At 42.8% G+C, this 21,370-nt stretch overlaps 1 protein-coding gene across 2 annotated transcripts in view; it reads left to right on the top strand.

Moving 5' to 3' along the window:
• DSTYK (dual serine/threonine and tyrosine protein kinase) overlaps positions 1–21,370 on the top strand; it is a 66,494-nt gene that overhangs the window by 19,987 nt on the left and 25,137 nt on the right. For both annotated transcript variants that reach the window (XM_012459352.3, XM_064360274.1), the window contains exons 2-3: positions 2,736–3,124; positions 20,403–21,072. In XM_012459352.3, coding sequence (XP_012314775.1) covers positions 2,736–3,124; positions 20,403–21,072 — 1,059 coding nt within the window. The remainder of the gene's footprint in view (positions 1–2,735; positions 3,125–20,402; positions 21,073–21,370) is intronic.

The raw sequence follows: 21,370 nt of genomic DNA, 5'->3' as shown, positions 1-21,370 counted from the left end.
TGGTGTGATCTCAGCTCACTGCAACTTCCACCTCCCGGGTTCAAGCGATTCTCCTGCCTCAACCTCCAGAGTAGCTGGAATTACAGGCGCCCACAACCATGTCCAGCTAATTTTTTGTATTTTTAGTAGAGATGGGGTTTCGATATGTTGGCTAGGCTGGTTTCAAACTCCTGACCTCAGGTGATCCGCCTGCCTCCGCCTCCCAAACTGCTGGGATTACAGGCATGAGCCACTGCACCTGGCTGAAGGGTCCTATTTTTTTATCCACATAAAGGAGGTTTTTAGGAGTGATGGATGCTCTTAAACTATTCATCATGATACTGGACTTTTCAAAGTACTCAGTGGATTTGCTTACAGCCTTTTATAGTTAGTTCTCCCCACTAAATGGATTCTCAGACAGAACAAACAAATGTATAACATTAAACCCTTAGTATGTGTCAGGCATTGTGTTGGGTGTTGAGGATGAAATAGGATGGTTCTTCCTGCTTTTGATGATTACAAACAGGTAATTAGAATAAACCATGGTAAGTGTTTTGTAGTTGTGAATAAGGTATGAAGGAACTCGGGACTGGCCTATTGCTACTTGTTAAGTGGCCACACAAGCTGTTGGCTGTGTCCTCTTGCTTTTAGGTTGTAGATCAAAAGAGTAGACTAGTTGGCTGGTGTTACACTGTTTAGTAAATACCCTCGCACAGAATTAGATACTTAGTTAACTCTGTTTGCTTTTTGAAAGGCATTCATCTCTTTCCCAGGAGAGTAGATTTGCTTGTTTGAGTGTCTGGTGTTGCTAATATATATGTGCAGGCCAGGGTGATATCCTTGTAGACAGACATAAAAGCAAGGGCCCTAATGAAATGCGTAGAGGGGTCTGCATGAACACAGACCTCTTTTTAACCTTTTTGATATTACTGTTTGTGGAAGAGAAGGAGGCTTGGGGATTTGAAATGTAGCTGGGTAGGTTCGCTCTGAAGCAGAACCACCTCTTAATTTATTCAGGCCTCTTTTGCTTCAGTTCCGGAAACAAACTAAATAAATGGCCTACACATAATTTAATGCAGCTCACGGTTAAGTGACTAAAGCAAATACTGTTTCAGTTAGTGCCACCCAAAATTTCAATTATGATGTATGTGTTTGGCTCAAGGATTGGCCTTTTTGCAGCCTAAGAACAGTGTGTCTGTGCTTTTCTGAACAAATGCAGGAATTGCCTGAATCGTAGAGATAGGCAGACACTGATACTGAAGGAATAAGGAAGTGATGTAGTTCAGACTGAGAGTTTCAGTGAACTAATTCCGGGTTATTTTTCCCAAACTGAGATTGTCTTTCTTTGGGAAGCTTGTTCTGTCTTGAACATTATTTGAATGTGTTTGGGGAAGTTATCCATTTAGATTAGTAGTGGTTGCCCTGAAAGGAAAAGTTTTTTATTTTTTATTTTTAGATTTTTATTTTTTATTATTTTTTGTACAAAAGCATCCGATTAGTGAAAAACATATTTTTTAATTGACACTTAGTGTTTGTACGTATTTATAGGATACCCGTGGTATTTCAGTATGTGGATAACAATGTGTAGTGGTCAAATCAGGTAATTGGGATGTCCATCGAGGAGAATGTCTTTGGGATAAATCACATCTCTTTCTAGATTTGCCTAGATTTTATCCTAATAGGCAGTTCTTTCCCTTTGTCCTGTTTAGGGTCTTGTCTCCCATAAACAGAAGGCATGTGATTTGATTAGGAAGTATTGATGTTAATTGAGCACCCAGTGTTTTAAGGAAACAGATGACTTGGCAGCTGGGATGTTGTCACCAGCTATCAGAGAGATGAACTGGAAAAGATTCTAGAGCTTATACAAACTTGAATAACATTTCATTTTATATATGTGTATCTACAGATTAGCTCAAACATTTAGTTGTAAAATAAGTCATAATGAAGATCATAAGCTAAACCGTATATGGTAGAGAATTTAAAAGGGCTCTACAGTGCTGTATCATGTGCTGCATGATGGCACCTAGGTCAACAAAGGTACAGTATTTTTAGCATACCTATTCTGTGTTTAGATACACAAATACCATTGTGTTACAGCTGTCTCTAGTATTCAGTACAGTAACACACTGTACAGGTTTGTAGCCTAGGAACAATAGGCTACATCCTATAGCCTAGGTGTGCAGTAGGTTATACCTAGATTTGTGTAAATACACTCTGATGTTCACACAATGACAAAATTGCTTGATGATGCATTTCTCACAATGTATGCCTGTTGTTAAGCGACACATGACTGTAATCTGTGTTCAAGTATTAGGTCTTCTGTCGGAAGGGTTTAATTTTGACACATTCGAGTATGTTTCTCCTTGGGCTCATATCTCAATTAGTATAGTTTTTTCCGGCTTTGTTATTTTAATAATCTTGGTGTTTGTGATGGAGTCCTTGTAAACTCCTTAGGCTGTCCTTTCACTGAATGAAAAGGAGTGGGGAGGGAATATGAGGTCATTCCCACGTTTCTGGGTAGAAATAAGAGCTTGTTCCTGGGGGATAAGCTAGGGAAGGGAATTCTGTTTGATATGTGAAGAGCCCTTTCTCACTGGGGTTTTTCCCCTGGTATCTTCTTCAACCAAGGTTTCTAGAAATTTCTCCTCTAGGACCCTGACATCCTCGTGGGATCTCTGTGTGAGTCTCTCTCTACCCTTCCTCACTCCTCTCTCTCCACTCCTTTCTCTTCCTCCACTCTCCCCTTCCCCAACCAGGCCAGCTGAGCTGCATTTCCTTCCCGCCTAACGAAGAGAAGTACCTCCAGCAGATTGTGGACTGCCTCCCTTGCATACTGATCCTCGGCCAGGATTGTAATGTCAAGCGCCAGCTGTTGAACCTGCTGTTGGGGGTGCAGGTGCTTCCCACCACCAAGCTGGGCAGTGAGGAGAGCTGTAAGCTTCGGCGCCTCCGCTTCACCTATGGGACTCAGACTCGGGTCAGCCTGGCGCTCCCTGGACAGTATGAACTAGTGCATACGCTGGTTGCTCACCAGGGCACCTGGGAGACCATCCCTGAGGAGGATCTGGAAGTCCAAGAGGACAATGAGGATGCTGCTCATGTTTTAGCGGAACTGGAGGTAACGATGCACCATGCTCTCTTAAAGGTACCAATCTCATACTTCTATACCAATTGTATACATATATTCCAGCTTTCCTTTTATTTTGACTTTCTAGAAAAGTAATTTGATGCTATATAGTCTGAACTCTGAGCAGCAGTGGCTAGTGGAGTCAGAGGAACGTAATCTAGGAAGTTGAAAAACAAGGCTGCAGCAACACCCATCCTTGCCTTTCCTTACCATGCCGCAAGGCCCTGAGTAATTTTCTTGTCTCCTCACTTCCTTATCTCCATTTCTAAAATAAAAGGAACATGTGATACTTGTATCTTAGCGTGCTTTCACAGAATAATTGTAATCAAAGTTAGAAATCCTTTCTCATTTCTTTCTTTCCTTTTTTGAGACAGAGTCTCGCCTGTCGCCCAGGCTGGAGTGCAGTGGCACAATCTCAGCTTACTTCAACCTCTGCCTCCCAGTTCAAGCAATTCTCCTGCCCCAGCTGCCCGAGTATCTGGGATTACAGACGTACATCACCACACCAGCTAATTTTTGTATTTTTAGTAGAGACAGGATTTTACCATGTTGGCCAGGCTGGTCTTGAACTCCTGACCTCAGGTGATCTACCTGTCTTGGCCTCCCAAAATGCTGAGATTACAGGCATGAGCCACTGTGCCCAGTCTTTCTCATTTCTTAACAGGAAGATATTGCTGGAATTGTCTCTAGTTAACTCTTTCTAAAAGGAATAAGATGATGGATGAGTAATGTTCTTTTTTTTTTTTTTTTGAGACGGAGTTTCGCTCTTGTTACCCAGGCTGGAGTGCAATGGCGCGATCTCGGCTCACCGCAACCTCCGCCTCCTGGGTTCAGGCAATTCTCCTGCCTCAGCCTCCTGAGAGTAATGTTCTTATTAGAATTGAGACCAACTGAAGAATTTTGTGGGTTCTTCCTTAGACCTAACCATTAATTTACAAAGTAGTACAGAGGGGACAGATCGTTTCTCCTACTTCACAAGGAACGTGGGAATGTGAGGACAGGTCTGGCTCAATATAAAGATACGTGGAGATCCCATTATTTAAAGAGTATCTTAGTTTCTCTCATAAACTCCCAAAGAAAGCACAGATCCTGTTCCATCTCATAAGATATAATATTGTCTAAGACTTTATATATCCACTTAGGAAAAACTTCTCTCTTGGTCTGTGCTTCCTTTCCTACTGGATAGTTAGGACTGGGCTATTTAATTAGACCTAATGGGAATATGATTATGTCAGGGTCAGGAGTGGGTAGGGGTAAAATAATCAGCCGTACTCAGAGTTTGACCCTTGGCTAACTGTGCCAGGAAGGATAGGCTAGTTTGGCAGGACCTGGGAGAGTGGTTTCTTTTTTCCTTCTTTCTTATAACCACTTCATCTACCCTACTTCTAAGAAGCTTAGTTTTTCAGTCAAAGAATGAGTCTTTTGGTTGTGGCCATGGCCTGTGACACTTTAGAAGTAGAAACTGTCATCTCATTTCCTTCCACAGTCCGGATTTCTTTCATCTTGATAAATGCTAGAGGGGGCTATGTAACAAGCCCCCATTCTCTCTCAGCTCAGTTTCAGTGGTGGTTTCCTGTGTTTTCAAACTGGAGGTTCACATTTCTCAGCTCCAGGATAATGTGAGGGTTTTTGAATAGCTCTGATAGTAACTCTGGCAGTAATCTTTGTATATTAACTGTGGCATGTTCAGTCGACCCATGAACTTCTTCACAGTTCACAAGTATTTCATCCATCCATACACAGTCTCTCTGTAGTATACAGTTTTGGTCTGGTTCCTTCAATTTTCCAATAGCTCGATGGTTTCAAACGTATATGTGTATATATATGTATATTTTTTCTTTTTCTTTTCTTCCTTTTTTTTTTTTTTGAGACGGAGTCTTACTCTGTCACCCAGGCAGGAATATAGCGGTGCCATCTCAGCTCACTGCAACCTCTGCCTCCTGGGGGTTCAAGTGGTTCTCCTACCTGAGCCTACAGAGTAGCTGGGACTATAGGCACCCGCCACCACATCTGGCTAATTTTTGTAATTTTAGTAGAGACAGGGTTTCACCATGTTTGCCAGGGTGGTCTACAACTCCTTACCTCAGTGATCCATCTGCCTCAGCCTCCTAAAGTGCTGGGATTATAGGCGTGAACCACTACACCTGGCCACTTTTTTATATTTTAATTCACTGTAAGATACAGATTTTCTTGCAGGACCCAGTACATATATACACATATACATTTGAAATATAAGTTTCATGAAACATCACTTTTACTTTCTGCAATACATCCTGATAATTTCCTCTTTCTTCAACTTCAGTTTTTGAAAATGTTAGTAGCAACCCAGTAAGTTGATTCTGTGACCTGATAGATGATAACCTATAGCTTAAAAAACACTGTTGGGCTCAGTGGCACACACCTGTAGTCCCAGCTACTAGGGAGACTGAGGCAGGAGGATTGCTCGAACCCAAGAGGTTGAATCCAGACTGGGCAACATAGTGAGACCCTGTCTCTAAAATAATAATAATACTGTTAAATAGCGGAAATGACTGCTGTAAGTCAGCTGGTGATTTTTCCCATTCTTGCCTTTAATAACAGTCCTGGAATGTAACAAAGTCATCTGCAGGAGAGGCAAATCATTGACTGTTTTCTCTGAGTCCCTTCAGTTTATTTTTTAAGATTATTATTATTATTTCTAATTTTTTTTATTTTTGAGACAGAGTCTCGCTTTGTGGCCCAGGCTGGAATACAGTAGCGTAATCTTAGCTCACTGAAACCTCCGCCTCCCAGATTCAAGCAATTCTACTGCCTCAGCCTCCTGAGTAGCTGAGATTACAGGTGTGTGTCACCAGGCCTGACTAATTTTTATATTTTTAATAGAGGTGAGGTTTCACCATCTTGGCCAGGCTGGTCTCAAACTCCTGACCACAAATGATCCGCCCGCTTCAACCTTGCAAAATGCTGGGATTACAAGCATGAGCCACCATGCTTGGCTCCTTCATTTTATTGGTTTAAATTTCTAATGCTCGTATGAGCACAGTGACTTGTGCCTATACTCCCAAAACTTTGGGAGACTGAGGGAGGAGGATTGCTTGAGCCTGAGAGTTCAACACCAGCCTGGGCAATATAGTGAGATCCTGTCTCTACAAAATTATCTGGGCGTGGTGGTGCACACCTGTGGTCCCAGCCGCTTGAAAGACTGTGGTTGGGGGATCAAGTGATCCCCCAACCAGGGGAGGCTGCAGTCAGCTGTGATCGCACCATTGTACAACACTTGGGCAAAAGAATGAGACCCTGTCTTGACTCACTGCAACCTCTGCCTCCTGGGTTCAGACAATTCTCGTTCCTTAGCTTAACTAATTTTTTTTTTTTTTTTTTTTTTTTAAGAGACAAAGTCTCACTCTTTCGCCCAGGCTGTAGTGCAGTGGCGCAATCTTGGCTCACTGCAACTTCTGCCTCCTGGGTTCTAGCAATTCTCCTGCCTCAGTCTCCTGAATAGCTGGGACTATAGGCACATGACCCTATGTGTGGCTTATTTTTTGTATTTTAGTAGAGATGGGGTTTCACTGTGTGGCCCAGGCTGGGATTATAGGCATGAGCCACCGTATCTGGCCTAATTTTTGTATTTTTAGTAGAGATGGAATTTCACCATGTTGGCCAGGCTGGTTTCAAACTCCTGACCTCAAGTGATCCACTCCCCCGCCCAGCCTCCCAAAGTGTTGGGATTACAGGCGTGAGCCACCCCGCCCAGCTCCAAATTTATTTTTTTTTATTTCTCATGCTCATTTACTTTTGTTTTATGAATTGAGGTGATTTAAGAAAGTCACAGAGATGAAAGTACAAGCCGTCCTCCAAATGTGTATCTGAGCATATATCTTCCCATGAGAGCTCCCAGTGCCTGCTCCTGGTATGTGCTAAGCATGCAGACAGAGGGAACAGTCAAGGAGGCTACTTGGCTGGGAGTTGAGATACCAAATCAGCTTTTTCTCAGCATAGTTAAAAAATATATTTTCTCTTTTCTTGAGGAATTCTCTAGCCTCTCATGTTATTTCATGTGGTCTGTGAGGCTTCCTTGGCCAGTGTTTCTCTGGATCTGCTTTATTCTCCAGTGGTTTTGATGTAGACCTCGTACCAAATCCCTGTAGTTCTAAGTTTAGAACCCCTTGATGTTGAGTCTCAGAGGGCCTTGCAACCTTTGCGGAATCTAAGCACTGCCCTCTGGGCTCCTGTCTCTGTTCAGTACATCAGCAACACTCAGTTTACTGCTGGGGGCATTGCACAGCAGCTACCTGGAAGATTGTTCATGCCAGCGAGAATGAGCTTTTTGTTTAGCTCCAGTTATTTTTAGGACCAGTGAGTTAGTGCTGAACAGCCCTTCATCTGAATTGTGAAGGGGGTAGTAAAGAAAGGAAACATTTAGCTAAAGGAAACCGAGATTGAATTAGGGGAAATGCAATGTTCATTTTGAACTGTCAAATTATCAAAGCAGAATTTCCCCTGCCCTCTTATACAATGGTCATTCTTCTAATACGTTACTTTAAAGTCCTCATAAATTAGCCATTTTCAGTTTGTTTCAGAATAGGCCAACTCACATGGACCCAAACTGCTTGGTGTTCCCTCCTTTTAAGTTCTGGATCCCCTGAGATTCTCAGTTCATAATTCAGCAAGAGGAACACAGTCAAGCCATTGGTATCTGAAACCTCATTTAGTGTTCAACAGTCGCTTTCCAATTGGCAGCACATTTCACCATTTGCCATATTCACTAGTTGTGTCTTTATATGCAAAAGTACTCCCCCTTCCCCACCCTCACGCCTACCTTCAATCATACCTTCAAGCATAAGTATCTGACACCTCCTTTTCTTTTTCTTTCTTGATGGAACAGTTGTGTGCCTTAGAGTTGCTCAATCTATCTCTGTGTGTTTTTTTTTTTTTTTTTTTTTTCCTGTTAACACCTGTAAAAGGAAGAAGCAGCAGCAGAAGTGATTAAACTTGCTCAGGCTGAGATGGGATTCCTGGGCAGTGGTGGCGTTACATTTACTGTGGCAGTTACATAGCTTCAGTTATTCTGCTCTAATCAGTAGCCTGTTTATCCCCACCAGGTGCTTTTGGCCCTTTGGGCTGCCACATACTGACATGGTTATTGGCTCATGGTGTTTATCTGGTGGGCTGTATTTCAGGGAACTGAAGAAGACTAATATTTCCAGGCAAGGTCAGTGACTTGAAAATAAAAAAATTTTTTTTAACCATTTTTAACTCTAACCAGTTGGAGTAGTAAAGTTTTCTCTTTATAGCCCTCACCTAATAGCTAATCTGTTTTTGTTTTTGTTTTTGCTTTAATTTTTGAGACAGGGTCTCGCTCTTGTCACCCAGGCTAGGAGTACACTGGTACCATCTCGGATCACTGTAACTTCTGGCTCAAGCAATTCTCCTGCCTCAGCCTTCCAAGTAGCTGAGACTACAGGCATGCGCCACCATGCCCAGCTAATTTTTGTAGAGATGGGTTTCACCACCATGGCCAGGATGGTCCCAAACACCTGAGCTCAAGCAATCCGCCTGCCTCGGCCTCTCAAAGTGCTGGGACTACAGGCATGAGCCACCATGCCCGGCCACTAATCTGTTTTGTTTTGGTTTTTTGAGACCGAGCTTCATTGTCACCCAGGCTGGAGTGTAGTGGTGCAATCTCAGCTCACTGTAACCTCTGCCTCCCAGGTTCAAGTGATTCTCCTGCGAGAACCTCCCAGGTTCAAGCCTCCTGAATAGCTGGGATTACAGGCACCTGCCACCATGCCTGGCTAATTTTTGTATTTTTTTTTTTTTTAGTAGAGATGGAGTTTCGCTTTGTTGGGTAGGCTGGTCTCAAACTCCTGACCTCAGGTGATCCACCCACCTTGGCCTCTCAAAGTACTGGGATTACAGATGTGAGCCAACCACGCCTGGCCCTAATCTGCTTTTTTTTATTTGTTTGTTTTGCTAACCTGTTTTTAACAAACAGATATTGGTATTTTAAATTTTTCAGTAGTTAATGCTTTTACAATTCATAAGCATTATAAAGGATCTAAAATGATAAGTTTACATAAAATTTTAACCCCAAAATTTACTAAACACTGTTTGTTGCTAGAAAACTGGCTTCTCTCAATTTTTGTCTAGTTATTGGCATTTCAAGACCAGACAGGGTAACAAAGTGAGACCTTGTCTCTACAAAAAATTAAAAAATTAGCCAGGTGTGGTAGTATACACCTGTGGTCCCAGCTACGCAGGAGGCAGAGGCAGGAGGATCACTTGAGCCCAGGGGTTCGAGGCTGCATTGAGCCATAATCGCATCTTGGGTAACAGAATGAGACCCTATCAAAACACACACACACACACACACACACACACACACACACACACACACACGGTCCCAACATCGGTGGCTCATGCCTGTGGTCCCAACACTTTGGGAGGCTGAGGCAGGCAGATCACCTGAGGTCAGGAGTTTGAGACCAGCCTGGGGTGAAACCCTGTCTCTGCTAAAAATACAAAAATTAACTGGGCATAGTGGCACATGCCTGTAATCCCAGCTACTCAGGAGGCTGAGGCAGAAGAATTGCTTGAACTCGGGAGGCGGAGGTTGCAGTGAGCCAAGATCATGCATGCCACTGCACTCCAGCCTGGGTGTCAAGAGGGAAACTCCATCTCAAAAAAAAAAAAAAATGCAAAAACAAACCCAACATTTGTTATACTTACCTTCAGTTAGATACCGTATTGTCTCTCGAGTGTAGATTAAAAGATAAAAATTAATAGGTAAAAAGTAGGAAAGAGTGCTGAGCGAGGTCTTGAGGGCAAGAAGATGCTGTTGGAAGAGGGAGGCTATGGAATTGGGCCAAAAAATGGTCAGCTCCATGGTCAGCTCCAGGGGAAAAGAAACAAGGATTGTTTACACATACAGGACAGAGAAATAAGAAATGATATTCTAGAGGTATAATTACAATTTTAAAAACTCTTATTTTATATGGCAAAAAGGGAAACTGAAGTGATGCATTTTAAAAGGGTGTGGAAAGTTCAGGCAAATGCTAAGTTAGAAATTCTTTATGGAAGTAATCCTGTTTTGTCTTGAACATCTCTCTCACCTTTACCCTAGCATGCACTAGCATACATAGTAAAATGTAGCCATCCTACATACATTGCTCTTTGCCAAAAAACCTGGGAATTCCTGTTATAGGCTGATATACCTATGAAGGATATGTGTGATTCAGAGGCAAGAATTTTTTTTTAATCCCTATGTTCACTATAGAAACCTTGATACCTCTTAAAAGAACAGCCTGACTGGGCGCAGTGGCTCACGCCTGTAATCCCAGCACTTTGGGAGGATGAGGCAGGCAGATCTCTTGAGTTCCAGAGTTCGAGATCAGCAACAAGGCAAAACCCTCTCTCTACAAAAAAATACAAAAATTAGCTGGGTGTAGTGGTGCATGCCTATAGTCCCAGCTACTCAGGGGGCTGAGTTGGGAGGACCACTTGAGCCTGGGAAGTGGAGGTTGCAGTAAGCTGAGACCGCACCACTGCCCTCCAGCCTGGGTGACAGAGTGAGACTCTGTCTCAAAAAAATAAAAATAAAAAACAACATCCTGTGCAGCCATAAAAAAGAATGAGTTCATGTCCTTTGCAGGGACATGGATGAAGCTGGAAGCCATCATTCTCAGCAAACTAACACAGGAACAGAAAAACCAAACACTGCATGTTTTCACTCATAAGTGGGAGTTGAACAATGAGAACACATGGACACAGGGAGGGGAACATCACACACCGGGGCTTGTCAAGGGGTGGAGGGCAAGGGGAGGGAGAACATTAGGACAAATACCTAAATGCATGCAGGGCTTAAAACCTAGAGGAAGGGTTGATAGGTGCAGCAAACCATACCTATGTAACAAACCTGCATGTTCTACACATGTATCCCAGAACTTAAAGTAAAAAAACAAAACAAAACAACATCCTGAAGCTGAGGCTGTATTTTCTCAATTTACTGTCAGTGATTCATCTCTGGCCTTCCAAGGTTAGCTTTTGAGGAGAAAATCTGAGCAATCACAGTCTTAATCTTCTTTTCTTCCTTTGCTAGGATTCTGTCTACTTCTTTCCTGTACCAAATGGCTTCCTTTCTGTTTTTACTATCTCACATATTTGTTTGTTTTCTTCTGAGTAGAGGATGGCTGGGGTAGGGAATCTTCCCTAATTCAGAGACTCAGAGACTGAAAAGTATTGTCAACAGGCAGAAACTGTTGTTAGGGCTATTAACAATATTTTCTTTTTTTTTTTTTTTGAGACGGAGTTTCGCTCTTGTTACCCAGGCTGGAGTGCAATGGCATGATCTTGGCTCACCGCAACCTCCGCCTCCTGGGTTCAGGCAATTCTCCTGCCTCAGCCTCCCAAGTAGCTGGGATTACAGGCACGCACCACCACACCCAGCTAATTTTTTGTATTTTTAGTAGAGATGAGGTTTCTTCATGTTGGTCAGGCTGGTGTCGAACTCTTGACCTCAGGTGATCCACCCACCTCGGCCTCCCAAAGTGCTGGAATTACAGGTGTGAGCCATCGTGCCCAGCCATAATCAGAACCCTAACTAGAACTGTTAGGATCCCTGAAAGCATCAAGTCTATCTTTTATTCTACTTTCACAACTTCCCAAACACCAGATCAGACAATGCTTAAACACAGTGAGTGGGCCTTCAATACATTGTGTTTGTAGCTATACGGACCTGGATTTATATCCTGGTTTTGTCACTTAGCTGTATCACTCTGTTCCCTCATTTGTAAGATGGGGCTATAATTCCTATCTTTTTTTTTTTTTTTTTGAGACAGGGTTTCACTGTGTCGCCTAGGCTGGAGTGCAGTGGCAGGGTCTTGGCTCATTGGAGCCTCAACCTCCAAGGCTCAAGTGATCCTCCCACCTTAGCCCCTGAGTGCCTGGGACTACAGGTGCATGCCACTATGCCTGGCTAATTTTTGTATTTTTTTGTAGATATGGGGTTTCGCCATGTCGCACAGGCTGGTCTCGAACTTCTAGGCTGAAGCGATCTGCCCGCCTCAGTCTCCCAAATTGCTGGGATTACAAACATGAGTCACTGTGCCTGGACTATAATTCTTCTTTTAGAATTGGTATGAGGGTAAAGTGAGGGAATGTGTTAAAAGCACCTACCACAGTGTCTGGCACTCAGTAGGCCTGTTTCCTTCTCCCTTTGATTGAATAAATCGGTATTCTTGAGAAGATTTCCTCTTCTCTCAGTCACCTATCCCTTCCCTAACAGTCATCCACATTAGAACTCCCAATACGTAAGGCTGCTTGTTCCAACTTACTTATAGTTATTATTCTGCTCTTATTAGATACAAAGTTCTTCATAATTCATTATGGCTTATTTTTGTAATAAAATGAAAGGAGAAAGCTGTTATAAAAGGTTAATAATACAGAAGTTTATAAAAGTTGAAATGTAAAGTTTTCCCTCCTTTCTCTTTCCCTCTTCCCCATTCTACACAAAATATATTTTCTCTCTCTCTCAATGAATCTAGTAAGTGCCAAGAGAATAAAATTCAGATTTCTACTTTTATTTGCATCTGTAGACACCTAGATATTTGACTCTCCATTAGGTAGAATGCATAGAGGCCATTCAATATATGCTTATCAGCTTGTCTGTTTCCTAATCCATTGTCGTTTGAGAGGGAGAGAAGAGAGTTCAGATCCTTAAAGTCTTCATGCTTATGAGCTGAGAATCAGAGCTAAAGCCTTTGCTTTTAGGTGTTTGGGATTATAAATATACTTCTACTTTTAGCATGATGGTCTCATGCTTTCTGTGGTTACTAAAGACTATGATTGTGATTGTGTTTTTTTCTAAGTCATATCTGGCCTCAGTTACACACTGATGCTTTTACTAGGTAGGGAGATGAGTGTGTATCCATTCTAGTTTGACTATGGGGATAAAGCTCTGGTTTGCCTTCACATTGATCCCAGTTTCTTTGAGGCATGTTATTATAACCTAGAAACATGTTATAGCCTGTTTGGTTGCAGCTCCCCCTTGGAAAGTATATGTACCAACAAGACTTAAGGTATTTTCTTTTTTTTTTCTTTTGAGACAGAGTCTCACTCTGTTGCCCAGGCCGGAGTGCAGTGGCACAATCTCGGCTCACTGCAACCTCTGCCTCTTGGGTTCAAATGATTCTCCTGCCTCAGCCTCCTGAGTAACTGGGATTACAGGTGCCTGCCACCATGCCTGGCTAATTTTTGTATTTTAATAGAGATAAGGTTTCACTGTGTTGGCCAGGCTGCTCTCGTACTCCTGACCTTAAGTGATTCACCTGCCTTGGCCTCCCAAAGTGCTGGGATTACAGGCATGAGCCACAACACCCGGCTGAGTCAAGGTATTTTTCTATACAATAACAAAAATAGAGAGGCATTTTACTTAATATGTAATTAATATTTAAGAATGATGGTTCAGGGAGCTATTTAAAAATGAAAAAGAATCAGCCCTATGTGAAAACAAACAGGAGAAACCTTTCAAATGCCCCATGAGAATGGCATGAGAGGAGAATTAGAAGTAAAGATAGCTAGAATATGGGGACAAGGATTGAGGTCAAGGCTGTGCAAGGAAAGGACAATTATTAATATATAGTTGTGTACTTCTCCATGTGGTGTAAACCTGAGGCTTCAGAACTCTAGAGAAAGCAACGATACCTGCTACCTACCAACTTTAGCCTGCGTACATAACTGTTTTCTGGGCTTTTTGTTTGCATGTTTGTTTATATCTTAGAGACAGGTTCTCACTCTGTTGTCCAGGCTGGAGTGCAGTGCCGTGATCATGGCTCACTGTAACCTGAACTTCCTGGGCTCAAGGGATCCTCCACCCTCCGCCTTCCAAAGTGCTGGGATTACAGGCGTGAGTCACTGTGTCAGGCCACTGTTTTCTGTTTGAATTATTAGTTAGTAAATCATCCTTTGTTATAATTGAGTTTTAGTAATGTGCCATGAACTACAGAGTAAGGATTCTTCACCTGTAAGAGCCAATATTCTTAGAAAAGGATCAATCTTCTTCAGTGATTGAGTGATTACTTCTTGGCATTTAAAATAGTGTCACTGGCTGAGCACAGTGGCTCATGCATATAATCCTAGCACTTTGGGAGGCTGAGGCAGGAGGATCGCTTGAGCTCAGGAGTTTTTTGTTTGTTCGTTTTTGGTTTTTTGAGACAGAGTCTTGGTCTTGTTGCCCAGGCTGGAATGCAATGTTGCGATCTTGGTTCACTGCAACCTCCGCCTCCTGGGTTCAAGTGATTCTTCCGCCTCAGCCTCCAAGTAGCTGGGATTACAGGCATTTGCTACCATACCCGGCTAATTTTTGTATTTTTAATAGAGATGGGTTTTTGCCATGTTGGTCAGGCTGGTCTCAAACTCCTGACCTCAGGTGATCCGCCCGACTCGGCCTCCCAAAGTGCTGGGATTACAAGTGTGAGCCACTGTACCCGGCCAACCTCAGGAGTTTTAAGACCAGCCTGGGCAAAATAGTGAGACTTTGTCTCTACAAAAAATTTAAAAATAAATAAAATAAAATAGTGTCATTTTACACTTTATACCCACAACAAAACCAAAGAGGTATATTCTGATGTTTGTAGACTAGCAAGCTCCTTTCTATTGCATTTCTTAATCCTGCCAAGAAAATGGGTGGCAACAGATCAACTTCTGTAAATTCTGTGGATTTATGCAGAATGCATTCTATAAGAGAAATCTCTTTAGGAATTCTCTGTGACTCAATACGGGAATTATGGGTTGCTGTCATGATTCCTTGAGATGCTTTTTTGCTTGATTGAGTTAGGAACAAAATCCTTACTCATTGCATTATTCTTGGAGTAGAGGCAAATGCAATTTCAGATAAATGTGTGGGATAAAATGTGCGGGATGGGAGTTGAAGATAGAAGATTTTGCATATACCAATTGAAAGCGGCTTTGAGCATCATTTCTTCATTAATTCATTCCATGTCTATTTACTGGATGCTTACTAAGTGCCAGGCACTGTTCTAGGTGCTAAGAAGAGATATAGCTGTCCATGAAACAGTCTGAGGCCAGACTTCCCTCTCAGGTGGCCATACTAAGGCCCCTAACAGCTCTGGCTCATCCTCTTTATATTAATTTTTATTTTTTCACTCCCTGTCTCCAGGAGACAGTGCTGGCTTCCTTTTTTGTTTATAACCGTCAGGCATGAGTCATCCCTTCACTGCGAGTACTGCAGAATTGCATATCACATTCCAGCCTAATTTGTACAGCTGCCAGTCTCCACCAGCAGCTCTTTGCCTATCTTCTGACAATCATGATACTCAGAGCAGTGAGTATCATGCTAAAAAAGTGCACACTTTAGTCAACTGGGGAAGGGAGAAGAGAGAGCATGATACCTGTTTTCTATCTATTGTTGTTTAGTACAAGGTATATTTAGGAATAGGCAGCCTCTTTCTGGGTGCCAGTATTTCAGGCTATACTCTACCATTAGAAAGCTCAAAATCCATTTTTTTTTTTTTTTTTTTTTTTTCTGAAGCAGTGTCTCACTCTGTTACCCAGGCTAGAGTGCAGTGGCGTGATCTTGGCTCACTGCAGCCTCCGCCTCCTGGGTTCAAGTGGTTCTCATTCTTAGCCTCCCAAGTAGCTGAGACTACAGGTATGTGCCACCATGCCCAGCTGATTTTTATATTTTTAATAGAGAATGGGTTTGGCCATGTTGGCCAGGCTGATCTCAAACTCCTGGCCTCAAGCAATCTGCCCACCTCAGCCTCCCAGAGTGCTGGGACTATAGGCATGAGCCACTGTGCCTGTCTTCTAAAATGCATTTTTTAAATAATGAATTTACATCTATAAGCAAATAAAGTCAACTGGTCTTTTAAAAACAGTATTGGGCCAGGCGTGGTGGCTCACACCTATAATCCCAGTACTTTGGGAGGCCGGGGCAGGTGGATCACCTGAGGTCAGGAGTTCGAGACCAGCCTGGCCAACATGGCAAAACCCCATGTCTACTGAAAATACAAAAATAAGCCAGGCAAGTTGGCAGGTGCCTATAATCCCAGCTACTCGGGAGGCTGGGGCAGGAGAATCACTTGAACCCAGGAGGTAGAGGTTGCAGTAAGCTGAGATTGTACCACTGCATTCCAGCCTGGGTGACAAGAGCGAAACTCCATCTCAAATAAATAAATAAATGAAATCAGTATTGTGTCTTGCAAATGGACTTGGCAGCTTTGGCTGATGTTTCTGTTGTACACGCAAAATGATCCTTTGAAGAAAACCTGAAAGTTTATTTTAGAATTTTAAGCTAATCATCAGAAAAAACAAGCAAACAAAATTCTTTCTGGAATTTCCAAATAATACTTTGGTTTTGAATATTTAGGCTTTATTTATTTATTTATTTATTTATTTATTTTTGAGACAGAGTTTTGCTCTTGTTGCCCATGCTGGAGTGCAATGACATGATCTCAGCTCACTGCAACCTCTGCCTCCCGGGTTCAAGTGATTCTCCTGCCTCAGCCTTCTGAGTAGCTGGGATTACAGGCATGCGCCACCACGCCTAGCTAATTTTGTTAGATTAGGCTGCTCTCGAACTCCTGACCTCAGGTGATCCGCCCACCTCGGTCTCCCAAAGTGCTGGGATTACAGGAGTGAGCCACTGCACCTGGCCTAGGCTTTTCCTTTAATAAGTTTGATTGGTTTATTTATATCTTTTTAAAAATGTATATATTTAGGGCAGCTTTGTAATATAAAAAAATTTCCACTTATAATTCTTTTTTTTTTTTTTTCAAGACGGAGTCTCACTCTGTCGCCGGGCTGGAGTGCAGTGGCGCAATATCGGCTTATTGCAACCTCCATCTCCTGGGTTCAAGTGATTCTCCTGCCTCAGCCGCCTGAGTAGCTGGAATTATAAGTGTGCACCACCAGCTAATTTTTGTATTTTTAGTAGAGACGGGGTCTCTCCATGTTGGCCAGGCTGGTCTTGAGCTCCTGACCTCAAATGGTCTGCCCACCTCAGCCTCCTAAAGCACTGGGATTATAAGTGTGAGCCACCACACCCAGCCTAATGTAACTGTTTTCCTTTCTTGGGATTCTTTTTAGTCTTTATCTCATTATTTATATGCGATTATAATGTTGGCATTTGTACAATTGTGGGTTCTATTTTAAACCTTAAAATTTCTTATTTACCAACTTTTTAAATATGCCTCACTGAAGTGATTCATACTCTAGCATGTGTGACTCAGGGTAGTGAAAGGGGGTTTGTTTTGAATAGCAAGACGAGTATCAGGCTAGTCTTCCAACCAGAAAACATACCATGCAACTTGAGACACAGAAGAAACAGCAGATTTCTTTCTTGGCTTGGGGTTGGGTAAAGAGTAGATTGACTTATATAGTGTTTGCTAAAATGACAAATGGTGAGATGCTAAAAGCACTTTGAGCTTTGGGTAGTTCAAAGTGGCCAGGCAAATTCAAGTTATATGACCTACCTGAGAATAAAGCTTAGTTATTTGTGAGAAAAGAAGTTGAGACCTTTGTGCTTTGTTGGGAGTAAAAAAGATTTTAAAAATTCAAACAGGGCTGGGCACAGTGGCTCACACCTGTAATCTCAGCACTTTGGGAGGTTGAGGTGGGCAGATCGTTTGAGCTCAGGAGTTCAAGACCAACCTGGGCAACATGGTGAAACCCCTCTCTACAAAAAAAAATACCCAAAAATGTATAAAAATTAGCTGAGCTTGGTGTCTCACACCTGTAGTATCAGCTACTCAGGAGGCTGAGGTGGGAGGATCACTTGAGCCTGGGAGGTTGAGACTGCAGTGAGTCTTAATTGCACTACTGAACTCCAGGCTCGGTAACAGCATGAGACCTTATCTCAAAAAAAAAAAAAATTAATCAAAAATATCTACTGCTCATGCCAGGTGTGGTGGCTCACACCTGTAATCCCAGCACTTTGGGAGACTGAGACGGGTGGATCACTTGAGGTCAGGAGTTCAAGACAAGCCTGGCCAACCAACATGGTGAAACCCCATTTCTACTAAAAATGCAAAAATTAGCCAGGTATGGTGGCATACACCTGTAGTCCCAGCTACTCAGGAGGCTGAGGCAGGAGAATCGCTTGAACCCAGGAGGCAGAGGTTGCAGCGAGCCAAGATCACACCATTGTACTCCAGCCTGGGTGACAGAGTGAGACTCCATCTGTGAGACTCTGTTTCAATAAATAAGTAAATAAACAAGCAAACAAAACAAACCTGGTGCTCAAATAGAGTAAGAAATAAACACAGAATATTCATCTGAAGGAAACAAAACTGTGTATCTTTTAGACTTCAAATAAAATAAATATTCTTCATCTCATAACTGTTAAGGACACAAACTTGATCATATTTGTGTTGAGTTCTTTTATAACTCTAAAATATGCTAGAATTCTGTAGAGGATTGATTCTGAGTTTGCAGACCCTGAAGACATCAGGAGTCTATGTACCTACAAGGGTACTATATTGATATGTGTGAGTCCCTGGTTAACTGTTTATGCCTAGAATGCCAGGCAAGTAGACAGTGTCCGAGACACAGAGGAACAGCCTCTGCAGTGGATGGAGATGGAGTAGTTGGACACATGCTCTTGTGTGTCTGTAACCTTCACAGGAAAGAAGCAGAACACAAAGCGTAAAGTGCAGGCTAGGCAAAGGACCTGTGGAAGGCTTGTTTCTTTTTTTTTTATCGAGACAGAGTCTCACTTTGTTGCCCAAGCTGGAGTGCAGTGGAGCGATCTCGGCTCACTGCAACCTTCACCTCCTGGGTTCAAGCCATTCTCTGCCTCAGCCTCTGGAGTAGCTGGGACTACAGGCGCCCACCACCACACCCAGCTAATTTTTGTATTTTTAGTAGAGATGGCGTTTTACCATGTTGGCCAGGCTGATCTTGAACTCCTGACCTCAAGTGATCCTCCTGCCTTGGCCTCCCAAAGTGCTGGGATTACAAGCGTGAGCCACTGTGCTGGCCTAGAGATCACTCTTGAAACTCACTTCAGCAGCTTGGGTATTTCAGTTAGGATCAGGTTCAATTGTGTGTAACAGATCATCAAAAAACAAAAATAAAAAAACCAAAAACTCAGGAACTTAAAGACAGTGTTTTTGGTGGTTTTTTTCCTTGCATAAAAGAAGTCTGAAACTACGTAACTGAGAGCTGATGTGGCAGCTCTGTGATCACCAGAGACCTAGGCTCCCTCTTTCTTTTGGTGTCATCATCTTTAGTGCTAACTTCTACCCTCAGGTTTGCCTTAGGGCTGCTGAGTGATCACTGCTGTTCTAGCTGTCACATCTGTGCTCCAAGCAGGAAGAAGGACAAGGCCATAGGGCATATTTCCTGGTAGAATCCACCCCCTGTACCCTAAAGGGCTTTCCTGGAAACCCCACCCACTTTTTGGACACTCCTATCTGTAAAGGGCATTGCCTTCCCTTATAACATGGAGACTAGGTATTGGATAGGCAAACTGTCTCTGTCATACCAAGTGATCATATTCCTAAAAGTATTACTTAGACTTAGGTGGCTAAGACTTTGAGATACCTACAAACTCAGAATAGGACAGTAATAATGTTTGGTGAACCTGGCTTTTAGTTTCCTGCTTAATTGTTGATTCGACAGTATTCAGGACTTACCACATGCTAGGCACTGGAGCCACAATAGTAAGCAAAATAGACCCAGTCCCTGCCCTCAAAGAGTTTACAGGCAGATAGGGAAAAGAAGGTTTTAAATAAGCGGATTATAAATATGTTGAACCTTAAGAAAAGGGAAGTAGAGTATGCTTGGTTGGGATTGTGTAATAGGAAAGGCTCTATAAGGATATGTTATAACATATGCATTGAGACTTAAAGGATGCTTAGAAGTTAGGTCAGAATGGCAGGGAGGGAGGTGTGAGAGGAGGGCAAGAGGGGTAAGAATGCTCCAGGCCAACTCACTTCCAGTCTGATAATTTCCATAACAATTCCTTCTTCTTCCATTATTTGTCTTAATTCTTCATCAGAGGGACTCAGTGGGAAAATCTAGGCAATAAAGGAAGGCAGAGATCAAATTTTGTTTTATCTGAATGGCTAAGGGTTGCTATCCTTTTTACTTCTTGTTTTTTCACTCTCTAGACGAGTGCCTGCATTTATAGGCTGCACCAGGGAGCGTTGGTAGCGAGGAAGGTGGATCAATGGCTGGGGTACCGAAGTCCAGTTGTTCCATTGTAGATCAGGATTTTGGTCTCAGTGTGGGACTCTGGGGAGGCAAGGATTGGTTCTGACCCTGAAGTGCTGATATGACCCCCTTCCCCTTCCAGGAAGTGGACATTGTGGTAGCACCATGCCAAGGCCTCCGGCCCACAGTGGATGTTCTGGGTGACCTGGTGAATGATTTCTTGCCTGTGATAACCTATGCACTCCACAAAGATGAACTTTCTGAGAGGGATGAGCAAGAGCTTCAGGAAATCCGAAAGTATTTCTCCTTTCCTGTATTCTTTTTCAAAGTGCCGAAACTGGGCTCAGAGATAATAGACTCCTCAACCAGGAGAATGGAGAGTGAAAGATCACCGCTTTATCACCAGCTAATTGACCTGGGCTATCTGAGCAGCAGTCACTGGAACTGTGGGGCTCCTGGCCAGGATACTAAAGCTCAGAGCATGTTGGTGGAACAAAGTGAAAAGCTGAGACACTTGAGCACATTTTCTCACCAGGTGTTACAGACTCGCCTGGTGGATGCAGCCAAGGCCCTGAACCTGGTGCATTGCCACTGCCTTGACATCTTTATTAACCAGGCATTTGACATGCAGCGGGATCTGCAGATCACTCCCAAACGTCTGGAATATACTCGAAAAAAGGAGAATGAATTATATGAATCACTGATGAATATTGCCAACCGAAAGCAGGAGGAAATGAAGGATATGATTGTTGAGACACTTAATACCATGAAGGAGGAACTTCTGGATGACGCTACTAACATGGAGTTTAAAGGTAGGTCCCAGAGAGCTTGTTGGGGTGCTGGCATGCAGGAGTCTCTAATGATTTTCTAGCCGGAAATTAAGAACATTAATTCTTAAGGTTAAAGGAATCTCAGGGTAATTTCATCCACCCCACTGTTATCAGCAGGAGCCTACCTGAAAGCCATTTAGCCAAGATGGCCTCTCTCGCTCTCAAAGATCATTGTGGAAGATTTCACCCTCATTCCTTCCCAAGTACATTAGCTCAACTTTTGGTAAATTCATTCTAATAGCTCCCTAGTCTCCACTTTCTGTCTGTACCCCTTCAACCC

This window comes from Aotus nancymaae, unplaced genomic scaffold, assembly GCF_030222135.1.
Source record: "Aotus nancymaae isolate 86718 unplaced genomic scaffold, 86718_ANA_hifiasm-v0.15.2.pri h1tg000039l, whole genome shotgun sequence".
In the NCBI taxonomy this organism is placed as follows: Eukaryota; Metazoa; Chordata; class Mammalia; order Primates; family Aotidae; genus Aotus; species Aotus nancymaae.
This window is presented reverse-complemented; position numbering and strand designations above follow the sequence as displayed.